The sequence below is a fragment of the Pagrus pagrus genome (genome assembly GCF_965226575.1).
Source record: "Pagrus pagrus genome assembly, chromosome: 13".
Classification (NCBI taxonomy): domain Eukaryota; kingdom Metazoa; phylum Chordata; class Actinopteri; order Spariformes; family Sparidae; genus Pagrus; species Pagrus pagrus.
In genome coordinates, this window is record NC_140197.1 from 16,924,489 (window position 1) to 16,941,228 (window position 16,740).

General features: G+C 41.3%; 1 protein-coding gene across 12 annotated transcripts; it reads left to right on the top strand.

Moving 5' to 3' along the window:
- The first annotated feature begins 1,932 nt into the window (after positions 1-1,932).
- On the top strand, positions 1,933-15,398 carry rfx1a (regulatory factor X, 1a (influences HLA class II expression)). Of its 12 annotated transcripts, none has more exons than XM_084370337.1 (20): positions 1,934-2,082; positions 3,251-3,325; positions 3,821-4,201; positions 4,775-4,884; positions 4,972-5,067; positions 5,301-5,579; positions 5,789-5,886; positions 5,986-6,409; positions 7,086-7,267; positions 8,008-8,127; positions 8,394-8,527; positions 8,730-8,848; positions 9,110-9,216; positions 9,321-9,472; positions 10,690-10,787; positions 11,338-11,487; positions 11,921-12,129; positions 12,676-12,829; positions 12,915-12,960; positions 13,066-15,398. In XM_084370337.1, exons 3-20 carry the CDS (start codon positions 3,841-3,843, stop codon positions 13,224-13,226), a joined length of 3,000 nt encoding a protein of 999 aa, XP_084226463.1. In that variant the 5' UTR covers positions 1,934-2,082; positions 3,251-3,325; positions 3,821-3,840; the 3' UTR covers positions 13,227-15,398. The 12 variants fall into 12 exon arrangements, with proteins under 12 accessions (XP_084226465.1, XP_084226456.1, XP_084226457.1 ...); XM_084370334.1 differs by lacking the exons at positions 1,934-2,082; positions 3,251-3,325 and adding exons at positions 2,117-2,373; positions 2,573-2,642; XM_084370335.1 differs by lacking the exon at positions 1,934-2,082 and adding an exon at positions 2,396-2,642.
- The last annotated feature ends 1,342 nt before the right edge of the window (positions 15,399-16,740 follow it).

A 16,740-nucleotide genomic window follows, 5' to 3' on the forward strand; every position in this document is an offset into this window, starting at 1 on the left:
GCCTCATTACGCCTGTTGCCATGAATTCCTCTGATAAGATTTTAGACTTGCTGGCACCGCTACAGGGATATATTTAGGCCATTGTGACTGATATCATAATTATTTACATCAGTTTTGCCATTTTTAATCCACACAAGACCCTCTATTACGTCCATATGTATAATTTTCCCTTTCTCTTAAAAGCCACATATACTGTCATCTCTTTGCCAAAAGGTGAACTGGGGGAACTGAGACAGAACCAGTGACATTTTCCAAGTCAGATAACACAGAAGTCTTATTATGAGCCAGGCAAAAATAAAACACATTTTTATCTGTGTCTAGTCAAAGGTCGCTCATTTAGGGATTTACAATGGCGATGGTGAATTTGTAATTAATGTGCCGATAAAAAAGCAAACAAAATGACATTTTAGGAGGGTGTCCACCTTGACATTCATTAATACAATATCACAGTAGTGACCTGTGGAGGTCACAGGAGCAATATGAAAATGCAATAGTCTACTTATTATGAATATGTGGTGTATTTAAAATTGCTGTAGACAAGTTTATATCATTTGGTCCTACTCATTGGTTGATTTCTTGTCATTTTGAAATAATTTACAAATTACTTTTGTGTTTTAGTAAACAGCGTGTTGTCATTTATATGTTCTGTTGTATGATGACCAGCTAGGCCTGACTATGCAACTGCTAAATCTGACACAGGGTAAGAAAATTGTGAACTGGCTATCCAAGGCTAGCAGGAGCAGGTAACTGTAGGCCTACTGTTCACACTTTTTATAGCATGTAATCGGATTTATTGTGTTTTGTCTTAATATTAGCCTCTACAAAAGTGTTTCTATTGTTTCTATATAATTATAGATGATATACCACCATTGCAAAGAGGCCACTCTTTACAATGGTGGTACTGGAATACCTCACTTAAGTGAGATGAATGAGTGTGTGTCCAAACTATTTATAAAATATGGATTTTGTATAAAGTACAAAGGCTAAGTTGAACACAAACTGCCACTACAATAAAGTCACTGTTCATTATTTGTCAGATAAGTCAAACTGCTAGACCTTGAGACCATTCACTGAAAGAGCTTGGTGTCAAAATATCCACTGACAGGTGAATCATCCATCACCAAAGACAAATGTTTTTGTTTTTTCAAATTGCGCATCATGCAAAATGAATAAATTCAAACATTTAAATAAGCAACAGGAGCAACCGCAGAAGGTGAAAACAATAGACAAAATAAATACATAAATATAAATAAATAAGAGAAAAAAGGATAACATTTACGGCATTTTTGAAATTAGTCAATTTATGTGTCAACAGTCAGCACACAGCTCATAAGGAAAATGGTGTCTCTTGTTTTATCCAGTAAATCACAGCCCAAAGAGATCGACACATAAATAGGACACATTTTTATTGAGATACATAATTTTCTCAGAACAGCATCAAATTTTATATAGGCCCACCTACATCCTTTATTGGCTTAGCATGCCCTTACAGTCTTCATGGCCTTTTTATTGGTAAAGTGTACACTAGTTTTTAATATTTGTGACTCAATGAGCAAATTTTTATCCAAGGAATATTCTTAGAAAGGTTTCTCTAATATGTAATGCAAAGGGGCTTGTGACAACCTCACTCTGGAACAGAGTGAATAGCTGGATGGTGAGAAACAAAAAAATTTCCACAAGGAGCACAAATGGGTAGTAGACAGAGTTGCTATGACACTTTTGACAAGCACTAAGATGAACCTATGACTTTCACTGGCACAGCATCCGCCTAGTTGTAAAAAGTTGATGTCAATGATAGACAGGGATGTTCCACAAATGGGCGTGGGGGGCTTTGTAGTGAACATTTGCTGTGCCTGTGCCTTTAAGATAATTTGGCAGAACTCAGCCAATCAGAGCAAGGAAGGGGGAGGGAAGGGAGCTGGTGGGTAGCAACAGTTGCCCTGGTGAGGACGAAGCGCCATAGCCGCGGTAGCCCTGGCGACAAGAGCCCAGCAACAAGAATCAACAACAACAACAACTGAATCCGCCATAAAATTAAAAGAAGATATTTTACCAGTGGGAAATACACACGTGGAACCAGAGGTGAACCTCTTTACATATAGGAAATATTTTGTGTCCAATTATGCTGAATTGTGCTGTTGCTCTTTTCCCTTGTTGTTTCAGTAGCCATAACAGGCAACTGCCTTCCAGTGTTAGCTGAGATTAGCCTGCAAGCTAGCCGTCGTACTGATAATCAGTCGGGTCCGTTTCTTGAACGGGGTACTTTGTGACCGCTGCTCATCCCAGTGACAGTGAATTGTGCCTGCCGTGACGACGCAGCCACAGGCGCATACTCAAGCAGGCCGTTGTTATGGCGATGTCAAATGCAAAAAGGTACAAAATGGCGGTTGTTGTAGAGACCAGTTAGCTTGCTGCCCGTGTTACCTTGCTAGACAGCTAGCATTGGTGCTGTCACGACAGACGCGTGCTTGTTACCGCTTACAGCTAACGGAACCAGCAACGGTCACTCGTGTGTTCTAAACGATATTTTGGTGCATTTTGTGGCAGTTTAACACATTATGTTTTTATGTAGGAGCCGGCTCAACGGAAAACCAACTCCCTGAGTACATACGTGATCCCTTCAGAAGGGAGACCAAATTAAGGTAGTTAAATTAAAAGTGTGAGTATATAGACAGGTTTTGGGATGATGTTGAGGCAGGGGTGGATATGAAATTGTCCCCACGATAACGGGAAGTTGAAGAAGCTGGGGCAGGTGGCGGACATTTAACATCTAATGGGCGTGGCGAAGGAGGGCGTTTTGCAGGTGCTTGGCAAGTCCAGAGTTCACTGTAACGTTTGTTTGTTAACTGGTTTGCTATTCAGCGAGTTTAAACATATGTAATACGGTTAGTTTTTGCCAACTGACCATTAACGCAAGGATTAGGGTTAAACCTTCACGTGTGTTTGAAATCACAGATGTGACGCTAGATCATAAACCCTTCCATCTGCCCTATCCTTTTCAGTCAGTTTAACAAAAGATGAACGAAGATACGAAGTTCACAAGATAAGATCTAGGATATTAACTGTAAAATGTTTCAAATGACAAAAAGGATAAGAAGAAATGTTAGTCTCCTGGTAATTGTGTGTGTGACAAAGTATAACAACAGCCCACATTGCAATATTAATGCAGTGTGATAAGGGATTCTCCCTACTTGTGCTACAGGCATAACTGTAAATGTGAATAGCTATAGGCATTGTGATCACATTACAGGTAATGAGACACCGAAAGGCTTGTTCCCGTCAGTGCTCCTCCCCCACATCTCCACATTAGCTGCACCACCAACAGGTCAGCCACAGTAGTTTCAGAAACAGCCCTCTTACTTAATAATTTGCATCAAGAAACAAATGAGAATGTCGACATATTCGCAATGTCTGCAGGTTGTGAATCTGTTACTAGAATAGATAATAATAAAGCCAGTTTCTGGTGGTGAACTGCTTCTCATGTCATTGTGGTTGGACCTTCTGCTCCAAAATAGTAATGAATCACCTGTAATAATAGTTACTCATTGTAAAAGTAATAATTTACTAGAAGCTATGATTCACCATGTTTTGTTCCGCTACAGACTCCAAAATGAGGAATTTTATCACTCTTAAAACTCTGACTAAATCTCACTTCCCTCCCCTGTTTCTACATGAATGATTATATAGTGGTTTCAAACACCAGTTGATATTAGGCTACATAGAAACAAATAGCTCTAGGCTTTATCCCTGGTTGACTAATACAGAGTGTCCCGAATATTTATTAGAAATGCGTAACCAGTCAGTTTTTTCTTTTTCCCAGGGTGATTCCCAGCTCTTGTAATGGCCACCTCAGGCTACGTAGGCGAGATCCAGCCGGCAGCCCAACCCCAGGGGGCTGGTGTTACTGTCACACAGGGGCAACCTGATGCCAGCTCCGCGCCTCCAACTGCCCCTCAGTTTCTGGCTGAGATTCAGACTACTGTGGTCACTCCCACTGTTGTCACACCCACAGGCCAAACTACTCCCACCGATCAAGCCACTTCCATCACAGCTCAGAAGCCCGTAGCTGGTAATCAGACTCAGTCTGCAGCACAGGCCCAGCCAGCCCAGACACAGTATGTGACTGCAGAGATCCAGGGCTCCCCCACGCAGTCTGGAAATGCTCAAAGCACTCCTCAGTATATTGTTGTCACAGTCACAGGTAAGGACTGAACATGACATTACATTATATGCCATTGGAACAAATGTAGATCAGGCCAGTTTAAGGTTCTGCAATTATACATGCTCAGAAGCAGCGCTTTACCTAATCAATCCATATTTTAGTGGTTTCTCCTTATTAAATTGTTTTTGCTTAAGTATGATATAATTGCAAAGTATAATGGATTGTTATTCGGCAGTATTAAGATATACTTTCACTTTTCACACAAAAAATCGTTGCCCAAAGACATAGTGAACTTTAAAACTTTAAAATTCAGGTCCGTCTTTATCGGATTTATTAACACTGTATATCCCTAAGGGCAATCTGTTGAGTTTCATGGATCGTTATTGTGTAGAACAAAGTTATACTTCCACATATTCAGACACTTAAGTTGCCTTATGACACAATTCTTTGTTCTGAGTTTATTGTTTAGTAACTGTAACTTTAATGACCTAATGTGATATTTGGCCTAAATGGTGGAATGGACTAGTGGCACTCTTAAAAAATGGCCGTATTCCAACAACTTCATTAAAGTAAAATTACTGATTGTATTTAAATTCTCTCTTTGTCCTTCAGAGGGCTCCCTTCACTCAAGTGACAGTGTGTCGGACTCTAGCCCCCCTCCAGCTGTAGTGCAGACAGGAGTTCCCACACAGGTTGTTCAGCAGGTACAGACGGCTCAACAGGTAAAATGTGCCCACACACATACAGACACAAAATTAAATTAATGTTTCATTGACTCTTTAAACTAAGTAGTGTATTTATCTTAACAGAGGTCAGTTGTGCAGGCCACCTCCCAGATAGCCAAGACTGAGCCCGGCACCCAGCTAAGTGTCACCAGTCTACAGCCTGTTCATATCAGCCCAGAGGTAAGTCAAACACACACAGTTACACAGTTCATCATTGGTGGTCAAATATGATGTCTGTCTTCAATTGCACCATCACTGACCAACATACATTTGTACAATACAAACACATCACAGCTCCCATCATAAAAGGGCATCACGTGTGACATCCACAACTTTCCAACTTCCTCACACTTTGACATAATGTTAGTCAACTAATCACATCTTTGGTCGAACCTGCCTCTGCTGGCTTCCAGCTCCTTCCTAGCACTGAGGTGACAGCGATAGTCAAAGATAAAAATCTAGAAGAATGCCAGCTACTTCATGAGATAGGACAGCCAGAGTACCCAGTATCAGAAGACAACATACAAGAATGCTGCATCAATCCCCTCTACCTCCCCTTGGACCTCCTTCTGTATTACCAATCACTGTACTTGCACCCTGTGCATGAGGGGAAAGAAATACAAGTCCACCCTCCAGTCACAAGCTCATACCCTGATCAGCCACCACTGCAGGCTACAACTGCCACTTTCCAAGTAGGTCAGGGACACAAGGGAGACTACTGCTATAGAGTTAAGGGAACATAGAATCTGTCTGTAGCTAAGAAATGTATATAAGTCATAATTGCAAAAGAAACTTTACATGAAAGTTGTCCACAGTTGATATGGTCTAATTGGGTGAGCAAGGATTGATTGGATTTTTTGTGAATGTAGAATGTGTGTGTGTGTGTGTGCCCACTCCTTAGGTCCAGCAGCAGCTCACCCCAGTGCCAGTGCAACATGTGTACACCAATCAAGTGCAGTATGTGGAAGGAACAGACACCAACTACACCACCAGTACCATGTGAGAATAAAGCTGTGTAATTACACATGTTCAGATAGAACTTTTCCCTTTAAACGTTTATTTTGTTGTTAACACTTTTTTTTCATGTCTTTCATGCAGTCGTTCCAGCACCTTCCCTTACACTGATACACCTCTGTACACCCAAACCACAGCCACCCAGTACTATGAAGGTCAGCCAACCTCAGGCTCACAGGCCACCACCCCTGGCACACCACTAACTGTCTCAGTGACAGCTGGCACAGCTGGGGCTGTGTCCATGTTTGTGGCCCAGCCCACTAGTGCAGCAGGGGGAGGGGCCACAGTGGTGACCACAGGTGGCACCACCAATGGGGCAGGGGAAGGGGCGGGCACCAACGGTGGCACAGCAAGCAGCTATGTGATCCAGGGGGGTTACATGCTGGGCAGCAGCAGCGGAGGGGCAGCTGGCAACAGTCAGAACTACTCTCACACCGCCCGCGCCTCTCCAGCCACTGTGAGTATTACAGAGGGCGAGGAGAGTAGCGTGCCGTCGGCAGACAAGAAGGTATGCAGAGGCGCCAAGTGCAAGAATTTCTTCTCGTTTTTTTCTCATCCACACAACCCTTTGGTGGCACACACCGATGATGTCATTGTTTTGTCCAGTGGAAATCACATATTTTGAGTTTTTAACATAATAAAAACACGGCTACAATTATTTAAGCTTACAATATTTTTAACTGTGATTTCCTCCTCCAAAAAATAAAACAAAACCATGACCTCATCATTTTCATATCATTACAGTGCATGTGATGAGGGGCATTTTTAATTTCCCTGAAATGCCCCAACACTATATCATCCTAAATTCATCGTATTAAATCTCATATAATAGTGGTAACCAACCTAAGTTTGGCAAACATCCCATGTCCCAGGTCATTAATTCATTGCATACCAAAGTTGTATGCCACGGCACGCAAACAAACATATTTGTGTTTTCATACCCAAATGATCAACAAACTGTAAATGTGAATGGATTTTGTTTGTGTTTTCTAAATTTATGAATAAGAAAAATGTGTGTGCATGTACTGTACTGTATGATGAGTTGAAAAATGTTGGTAATATAGTTTGCAAATAAGCAAGCATATGTTTGTGTGCACATATTTTGAGGTGTGTTATCGTGTTTGTATCTACTGGCTTTGCTAACTGCTCCAGCTATTTTCTTTATATTGTTGCCTGCGTGTCAGGTACAGTGGTTGCTGGACAACTATGAGACAGCTGAAGGAGTGAGTCTGCCACGTTCGACCCTCTACTGCCACTATCTGCTGCACTGCCAGGAGCAGAAACTAGAGCCTGTTAATGCTGCCTCTTTTGGGAAACTCATTCGATCTGTGTTCATGGGGCTACGCACAAGACGCCTGGGCACACGGTAAGACGGGTCAATATGAAAGGCCACACATTCAAAACCCATTTACAATCCCTTCATACACAGCTTGCCTATATGACACGACAGGCCTGCATACATTGATGCCCTAACTGATGTGCTTTTTTTAAAATGTCAAAAGTGTTTCTGCTGACAGAAACTAATTAGACAGAAAATGTTAGATATCAATATCAAAGTCACGGAGAGAGCAGGTACAGAAAGAGAGAGGAGTGCAATACAATCTCCCTACCTCAGTAATGCACATCAACAGACAATCTGTTTATATGCACTGTATGATCCACATGCATATAGATCTTAATTAGTTAACACCCATGCAAAGCTTTCTACAGGAAATCTATGATATGTAAACCTCTTGAAAGCATTGCGAAATGTTCGCTCAGTGTAGGAAGACGTGTGGGTAGAGATGAAGACAGACAGCATGTGTGTGGGTGAGTGAGTTTGACAAAGGGGGGGAGGATGAGCAAGTGAGATTGACTGGTAGAAATGTTTGCTAATATGGGTTTAGTTAAACAAAACAGTATGTTTCATTATTGTATTTTTATGAAATTAAAGAGGTAAATTTTAAAATCAGTCTTTATCAGGACTATTGTATGTTTGTTGCCTTAGGGGAGTTATCATAGGTTTATGTAGATAACGTAAACCCTCTCCTCTCACAACCTCTTGTTTTCTCCACATTTGCCAACACAGGACCAATTTGATGTAACTTATTTACCTGTCTCTTACAGGGGTAATTCTAAATACCACTACTACGGGCTGAGGATCAAGGCAGGCTCTTCTCTTCTCCGTCTGATGGAAGACCAGCAGCATCTGGCCATGAGGCAGCAGCCCTTCTCACAGAAACAGAGGTAGACACATAGTTGTCCCTACACACACTCACACATTTATTGTCAATCATTACACCACTCACTGTAACATTTCTCTTAAATATCTATGTTCAGTATCCCTGTCTCTCAAACTATGTGTTTTATTTCAAATCATATCATGGTTTCAGATTTCTCCAATATGATAAGACAGCACTGACATTTCATTTCACTGAATTATTCATCATCTTTGCGTAGCTCTGAAAGTTTCATCTACGTTATCTTATGAACCCTGCCCCTGTTCGTATCAGGTTGAAGCCAGTGCATAAAGTAGAGGGGATGACCAATGGTACAGCAGCCGGAGCAGGCCAGCAGCAGCAACAGCAGCAGGGTTCGGGGCAGGTGGACATCAGCACCCAGGTGCAGCAGTACCAGCAGTTCCTAGGTGAGTTCAGTGGACAGTTATCAATTATCTACAGGTATAAAAGTGTTGACTAAGGATTTGTGCAAAAAAACATGTTCTGATGGTATTATTGTGAAAAAACAATATATATACTAAAATATTATATTGAAGTGAATACTTGTTGCCCCTGCATTTACTGTGATTTCTCCTTGAGTATCCAGTGTTCTTATTTCCTGTGTTCCAGATGCATCTAGAGCTCTCCCAGAGTTCCCAGACATCGATCTCCAGGGCAAGTCTCTGCCAGAGGGCATTGAGCTGGAGCACATAAAGAGCTTTCAGCTGCTGTACAGAGAACACTGTGAGGTAACCAACTGAGGTTGCCTTTGCTATCTATTTGTCGGTGTCAGTGGAAGACTTCTTTGAATGAAAGTACCCATTTTAACCTATAGGGTAGGACAACACTAACTGGAAGTTGACTAGTTGAGGAAAATTCATGTTGTTTGACAACTGAGGGAGAGGATGGGTTTAAAAGTACTCTGTGAAGTGCACTTCTGATAAATGTTTGTGCTCAGTCATTTGTTATCAGGCATTCATGTATAACATATTCTCTCTCTGTTTTGTCAGGCTATACTAGATGTGATGGTAAACCTGCAGTTTACCCTGGTGGAAACTCTGTGGAAGACTTTCTGGAGGTTCAGTCAGAGTCAGGCTGGAGATGCCACGTTGGCTGTGTGAGTGCTCAAGACTTACACACAAACACGAAATGTCTCCTGTTGCAGCAGCAGTAACATTCTATAAAAAATTCTGGTAAATAAAACTGTCTGTGTGTTGGCAGTCACGATGAGTCAGAGAAGCGTCTCCCAAAGAACTGCCTGGTGTTGCTGTGCAAGTATGACCCAGTGCTGCGCTGGAGCCGCGACTGTGACAACAGCCTGTACCAGGGCCTGGTGGAGATCCTCATCCCTGACGTCCTCAGGCCCATCCCCAGTAAGGCTCTACAAGTAGTATGCTTATGTAGGAAAAAAACATACTGTCAAATGCAGTCTGTAAACAATAACAAAATATATATATATATATTTTTACCTCAAAAGTGATCATACAGAAAAGACAAATTGAGTGCAATTGTGTTTTTTAGATTAAAAATGAGTCCAATTACTTTAATCTCTGACATAGCGAATATTTGTCCATACCTGTGGTAAATGCCTATACTCATATAGAGCTATTCTTTAACCTCAGTGCTAACTTTATCTATTTAGAGTTGACCTATGAGAGAACAAAGGTCATCCTGCGATCTCACATATAAAACAGAGACCATCTTGCGATAGGATCACACCAGCAGACATTATTACATGAGACCTCACCCACCTTTGAACTCAGCCCTCATCCAATCTCAATTACACACCTTTAAAAGTTCCTGACTGCATCTTGGACAGTTGTGATGTTAACACAATAACACAATTAGTCCACAGACAGACTTTCCTAATTCCTACCTGTGTCCACCTTGTTCGGAGGAGATCCATATTGAACTTGGCCTTTCTTTTGATCTCAAGTACGCACCTGTAAAGTTTCAGGACTGCATCATGCATGGTTGTGACACTATTGCGCTGACAAGAATCTATCTACAGACAGACATATAAATGGGTGGCAAAATTCTCAAAATTGCTTCTGTTAGTTCCAGTTACAAAAGGTATCTCCAAGACCACATTTTGCTACAATGACACACAGACTCAGAAAGTGAAAACATTACCACACAATTCTACATTTCTATGAGTTTTCTCTCTTCAGTTGAAACATTTGGACTGATGGACTGCTCTGTAGTAGTAGAGCACACAGTTTTTCCTTACGGTGTGCCTGCTACTGTGCTGTGGAAACTTAGTGGACTTTTCAGTTTCAATTTTAGTCAGATGTTTAATTTAATTTCTTTGCTTTGGCAAAGCAAGGACTTTCATCCTGCTGCACCACTGCCACATTAAATATTTTCCATGTCCCAGGTCTTTGTCTTCCAAGTAAATTGGAACCACATTGGGGATTTGGTTAGGAATTTACGTGGCAAGAAGATCTATTTCTCCAGAAGAAACTTAGCTGTATTCCCCAGGTGTTTGATAATCTGTCATCCAGATACATCGTCAGCGGTTAGGAAATGAAAACTTGCTCTGAAGCGACGAGCATTAAAGTCTCTTCACCCTTTTTCTTGCTGTCCCCAGGTGCCTTAACTCAAGCCATCCGTAACTTTGCCAAGAGCCTGGAGAGCTGGCTGACCAATGCCATGATGAACATCCCTGAGGAAATGGTCCGCATCAAGGTACACTCCCCTTGTGCTGGCTTGCAGTTGGTGGAAAAATGTGTTCTCCAAACCATGAAGCAAAATGTCTTAGGCCTGCAGAATCAGCTAGTGCAAAACATTATTTTGAACTCGGTGCAAATCCATTTTCTGTGTGGGAGTTTTCCTTGTTGTGGTTGTGTGAACACGAGCAAGAGCTGATTTTATATAAAATGCTGTCCTATAATTTGCCAGCTCATGGTGCAGCTTTTGTGAAAATAAATGCAGCAACACTTCTAGGTCAATCATGCAAATCATTAGGAGTAGAAAATGGCCTATTCTAAACAATTATTTCTAATGGAAACAGTCTTGTTTTTAAGTGTTTTTTTTATCAGTGTACATGGACCACTTCAGCAGGATTATTTATCTTGACAATATTATATTCACTAAAGAACATAATATTGTCAGTGTAAGAGGTCATGCATTACTCACCCTAAGAAACTGTTAAATTAGGTTATCTTTTGGGAGATTTGTATGTATGTCCACCTTAATGTAAAATTATATTTTTAATGTCCTTCATCCTTTGTCTCAGGTAACGTCAGCCAATGCCTTTGCCCAGACACTGCGTCGCTACACCAGTCTGAACCACCTGGCCCAGGCAGCCCGCGCTGTCCTCCAGAACACGGCGCAGATCAACCAGATGCTGTCCGACCTCAACCGTGTTGACTTTGCCAACGTCCAGGTTGGTTTGTTCTCTGTACACTGTGGCTGGCAACATTTGTGTCTCCTGACATGATTATCAGTGTTGTGCATATACAGTACATCTATTTCTGCTCTTGCTAGTGGTTTGATGTATGATTTCTTCAGCTACTTTGGCAAACATTCTGTCTTTTCTACAACTTTCCTACCCAGGAAGTATGAACCAGTCCCTCTTGCTTTTTCTCAAAAACCCATTGTCTTTTCTTCTTCCTCCAGCGAGTGCAGAGCAGATAGTTTGACACAGAACCCTGAACCTGATAGTGATTTAGTGTCATGCTTGAAGGCAATCTGGCATTGCACAGTGACTTCAGTCTGAAGCACAGTCTGTATCAACATTAGGTTGCTCTGTTGCCCCCTACTGGTACAACTAATGCCTTGTAATGACACATTGCCCTTATTCTGTCCACCTTCTGCAGGAGCAGGCCTCATGGGTGTGCCGGTGTGAAGACCGTGTTGTCCAGCGGCTGGAGCAGGACTTCAAGCTGACCCTCCAGCAGCAGAACTCCCTGGAGCAGTGGGCTGCGTGGCTGGATGGTGTCGTCTCCCAGGTCCTAAAGCCCTACCAGCACAGCCCTGCCTTCCCTAAGGCTGCCAAGCTCTTCCTGCTCAAGTGGTCCTTTTACAGGTGTGATGGGAACCATTTGGACATTTTCATTTCCTTTGTTGTCTTGGTTGATGCCATGAGATTGAGCTACAACCTTTTGTTACACAGTAAATGAGCACATCTATGCTCTCACAGTGACTAATAGTAAATAACAGTTGTGTATGACCTGATATCACATTCAGCACGGCAAAAGTATGAATTAAGTTCAGTTTGATAAACTGGGAAACACTGAGAAAACAAATTTTAAGTTGTTAAGCATGTCAGATCAGTCTGTAAAAAGTTCACTTTCAGTTTTTATAGAACAGGCAACCAAAATAAGCTTTCCATTTAGCGAAATAATGAATCTGATGTAAAAAAAAAAAAAAAAAGTATTAGTAGATTAACTGTGAGAAGTGAGGCCTCTCTCTCTCTCTCGCTCTCTCATTCTTGAGAAATCAACATCAAGTTGACTCATGCTTAAAAACTTTGTCATGGTGGCACTTTCCCGTTTGTGGTTAGAGATTACGTGAAGTAGCTACAGAATACATGTGTAGCAGTGGTTTAATTCCCACCGCCTCTGCTCTCCAGTTCCATGGTGATCCGGGACCTGACTCTGAGGAGTGCAGCCAGTTTTGGTTCCTTTCACCTCATCCGCCTACTGTACGATGAGTACATGTACTATCTGATAGAGCACAGAGTGGCCCAGGCTAAAGGAGAGACCCCCATTGCTGTCATGGGAGAGGTACCAACACACACACATACATAAATGAACAAAATAATGTTAGCCATACTTATAGGACTAACACATTCCCTCTTCTTGCCATTAGTTTGCCAGTCTAGGTCGGGGTCTAAGCCAGTTGGATCCTGACAAAGGTGATTAAACTGTGTTTCCACTGTATTTCTGACAAATACTTTTGAGACAAAAACTAAGTTTCAATCATTGTTTGCAACTAACTCGTTTACCATTTTCTATCCCAGAAGAGGAAGAGGAAGAGGAGGAGGAGAGCGATGAGGAAGGACAGGAGCTGTCCCTTCCCTCAGACGGTCCTGTGCTGGGAGAGGAGTCTCTGGAGCCACCTGCTAAGCTGGCCAGAACAGATCAGAGAGTCCTCTTCACCACTGGATCAGCTGAAAACTAGTCACATAGTAACACTACTAGACGGGGGTTGATGAAGTTGATTAAACACACACAAACACACAGACAAAGATGTACAAATAATACTAATTTATACACTCTACACATGTATATATTTCTTGTAAATGTGTGTGCACATCTCGCTGCATACTGTCCCACTTGTTTACGCACACACAATCAAAACACATGCTCGATCAGTACTGCTGCTGCCTGGATGGCACAACCACCTGTTGACACCATTGATTACACAATCACTGGCATTGCAACAGGATGTGGCTTCATAAAACCAGACCCTCTCAATGCAAAGATAACACAGAGCATTTTAACCCTCTGTTGTGTTGATCTGTAAAAATGAACTAAAGCCAGGCATGTTTTTTGTCTCTCTCATTGCATTGCAATGCTGTAGCCTTGCTGTCTCTTTGCTGAGAAACCTGTGCTCACCCTAGATCCTCCTAAAACTGTCACTGCCGTGTCAAAGTGGTCTTCAAAATACTGTGATGTGTGTGTGTAAAGATATCTACAGGAGGAGGGTGCAAAGTGGACCTTCAACAGTAAACGGTTGCTGAATTTAGTTGTCACTGATTCATTAAATGCTGTGGGGAAGCTGTGTCGTTCAGAAGGAAAGAGACATTTGTGTAAGACAGCAGGCGGTGGGGGTTTCTGGATGGGTTTGTCTTGTTTTTGTGTGCGTATTTTCTGTATGAGCACTGTGGTCACACCGCTCTGCTGTCACTTCTGGAGGTTGACTGCTTTTCCATGATGGTGTCTATACAGTATACATGTGTTTCTGGTTGTGTGATTGTGAGTCAAGCCAAGTGTGGACTGTTTCTTTTGTAGATATTTTAAGGCATTCAGGTTTTGATTTGGGAGTTGTGTGTAGATTCCCTGTTTGATTTTATCCGCCTGTAAAGAAAAAAACATTCTTGTGTTCTTGGAGTGCCTGTCGCAGCTGCTACACACACTTGTAAAGATAAAGCTACGGCCGTGGAATTGGGGCTCCCATTAGTTGCTGCAAAAAAATCCTCTCTCTTTTCTTGAACATCTGGTTCCATGAGAGAGGTGCTGTATCTGTATGTGTCATAATTTAATGTTCAAAGTGCTCCATTCATGTCCATCCAATACATTCCTCTGTGGCCTCACTTTCCTTTAACATATCATTTTCTTGCCTTATTTCAGTATATTTTTCCATGTGTGTGCCAAACCTGTTTGCTTTTATCCCAGATCCTGTTGTTTTTAAACTCTCTTTCCACGTTTTAAGGAGGACTGTGCCTGAGTAAGAACGGTGATATACTCATATTTTACTGTATATTTATCCACTATTTTGAATTTTGTTGTCACTAAGTGAACCTCTTGTGCAGTGTATGGTGCTGTGTTGTCACACATTGTAAGGAACCTTTGTGTGCATTATTGATTTGTGATTGTACGTTCAGTTATCAATCCTATATCATATCTTATGACTTTTCCACAAACAGGCTAAGGCCCTGCCTCTTTGCACATATTGACTGTTGTCGAGAAAACTCAGACAGAGTTACCTGAAACGTCTTTCATTTTCTTTGAAGTCTTAGGTGTTTTTGATGATGGGGGTGCAGGTGTCAGATTTCATGCAATTGCTCAAACCACTCACCGCATTTGAGAGAATTTGGTGAGAGATCTGATAACTTCCTGCACAGTCCTCCACCGACACTCATCTCCCTCCACTGTGCTTTCATCTCACTGCATTTCCGCCCTCCTGCCAATGGCTTTGTTTTGCTTCAAACATCCATATTCTTAAACACTGTTCGTCACGATTGGTTGTTGTAAACATGTCATTTTTGGATTTTTAAATACAATGTCTTTAAATAGCTGCAATGCACGCGTTTTAAACAGGCATTGGCAGCCTCAAACCAGCACATCATCCTTTATATGGAGTCTACCACAGCTGAGTACATATCACTCCAGTCTTTTACTGATCTACAGCATATAGAATGGCCATTGTTTACCCAGTAAGAAAAAATGTTTAGTCATTTTTATAGTGCATTGTTTCTTATGTACAAAACAAGTTGAGAAAAAAAGATGTTCAGTGGCAGTGTTTTATGAATTTGGTCTGCTGTAAGTATGACTGTGCCTTTGGAGGTGGTAGAATGCAATTCAGATGTTTTTAATTTTAAAGATATAAATTAAAGAATTTTTAAAATTGCACTTGTGTTCCTTCAAATACTTTCTTCAAAGTTTAGCAAAAGCGTCCGTTTTAAAGAGGAAGTACAGTCAGTCATGTGTAAGTACAGCTGTATTTATAATCCTTGTGGCTGACAAGACAGACAGGGCTTCTTATCGTACCCACACACACTATTCACATGGTTGTCAGTTACCACTTGTAGTGTGAAGCACTGTGTTTGCCACTGGAACAGAAACCACAGGTACATTCTGTCTATATGATGTGTCTGAGGTTTGGAATCACACGTTGAATCAACATACAGATGGCTGGGAAAACAACAACGTGTCATTATAAGATGTTGGGCCACCATTAGCACCATCATCCTCTCAGATCTTTGATTTATCCTAGATAGCATATATTGAGTTATTCATTTCAAAAGAGATTATCTTGTGTTAAAATAATTTAATAATAATTATTTTATCTTTGAAGCCCTGTCTTATCAATTTAAGGTAGACTGATAGTGACATCTAGTGGGGATTTATCACAACTGTGCTTTTGTTCATGTGACTAAATAACAAAAGGGATGCACAATATGGAGTTTATGCACACCTGAGGGTAAGAAAGGCTAAGTAAAGATGGATGGGATAATATTCCACAGCTGTAGTAAGATTTGTTGTGTTAAAGTTCTCTCCTCTTGGAAACATCTGGAACATGTACTGCAAAGTGTAGTCAGGTTTTCTTCCTCTAAAAAATGTGAAAAACATCCACACCTGCAACAAAATGGTTTGCTCTCTAGTCTACCTGCAAGGCTCTACTCAAGTGGTGGAGTTTGACACTATCATGCAATAATTTATCGGCTCGATATACTGTATATTGTGCATCCCTAAAGGAGAAGACAACAAAATGTTCAACACGCATTTTAAAGTAATTGTGGTTTGCCCCTTTTTAATTCAGAGTATTGCTGCTGGTGGTCATCTATCAACGATATCAACACTGCTGCCAAAGGCAGACTCACAGCTGCCATTCAGAATATAAGAATCATACCTGATACATTTCTGTAAGTCAAAACCAACAGCTTTATATTGCTGAATATATGTACATATATCTTAAAGTGGGTCACATTGGAAGACTGAATTTAATTCTGTTACACAAAAAAAATTGCTGTGGGCAGGAAAAAGATCAAGATGTTCTTGTTGGCATCCATAAAAACAAAGGTATGTAAAGTAAAAAGCAATCATGCAACCTTGAGACAAAAAAAAATATCACAGCTTGGTTCAAATAGTTGAATGTAGCCTTGCATGACATGTTCTGGTAGAAGAACCTGCAGCTGTATAAACTACAGAGGGTGACAGAACCTCCAGATGAAAGTCACCACACTTTAAAG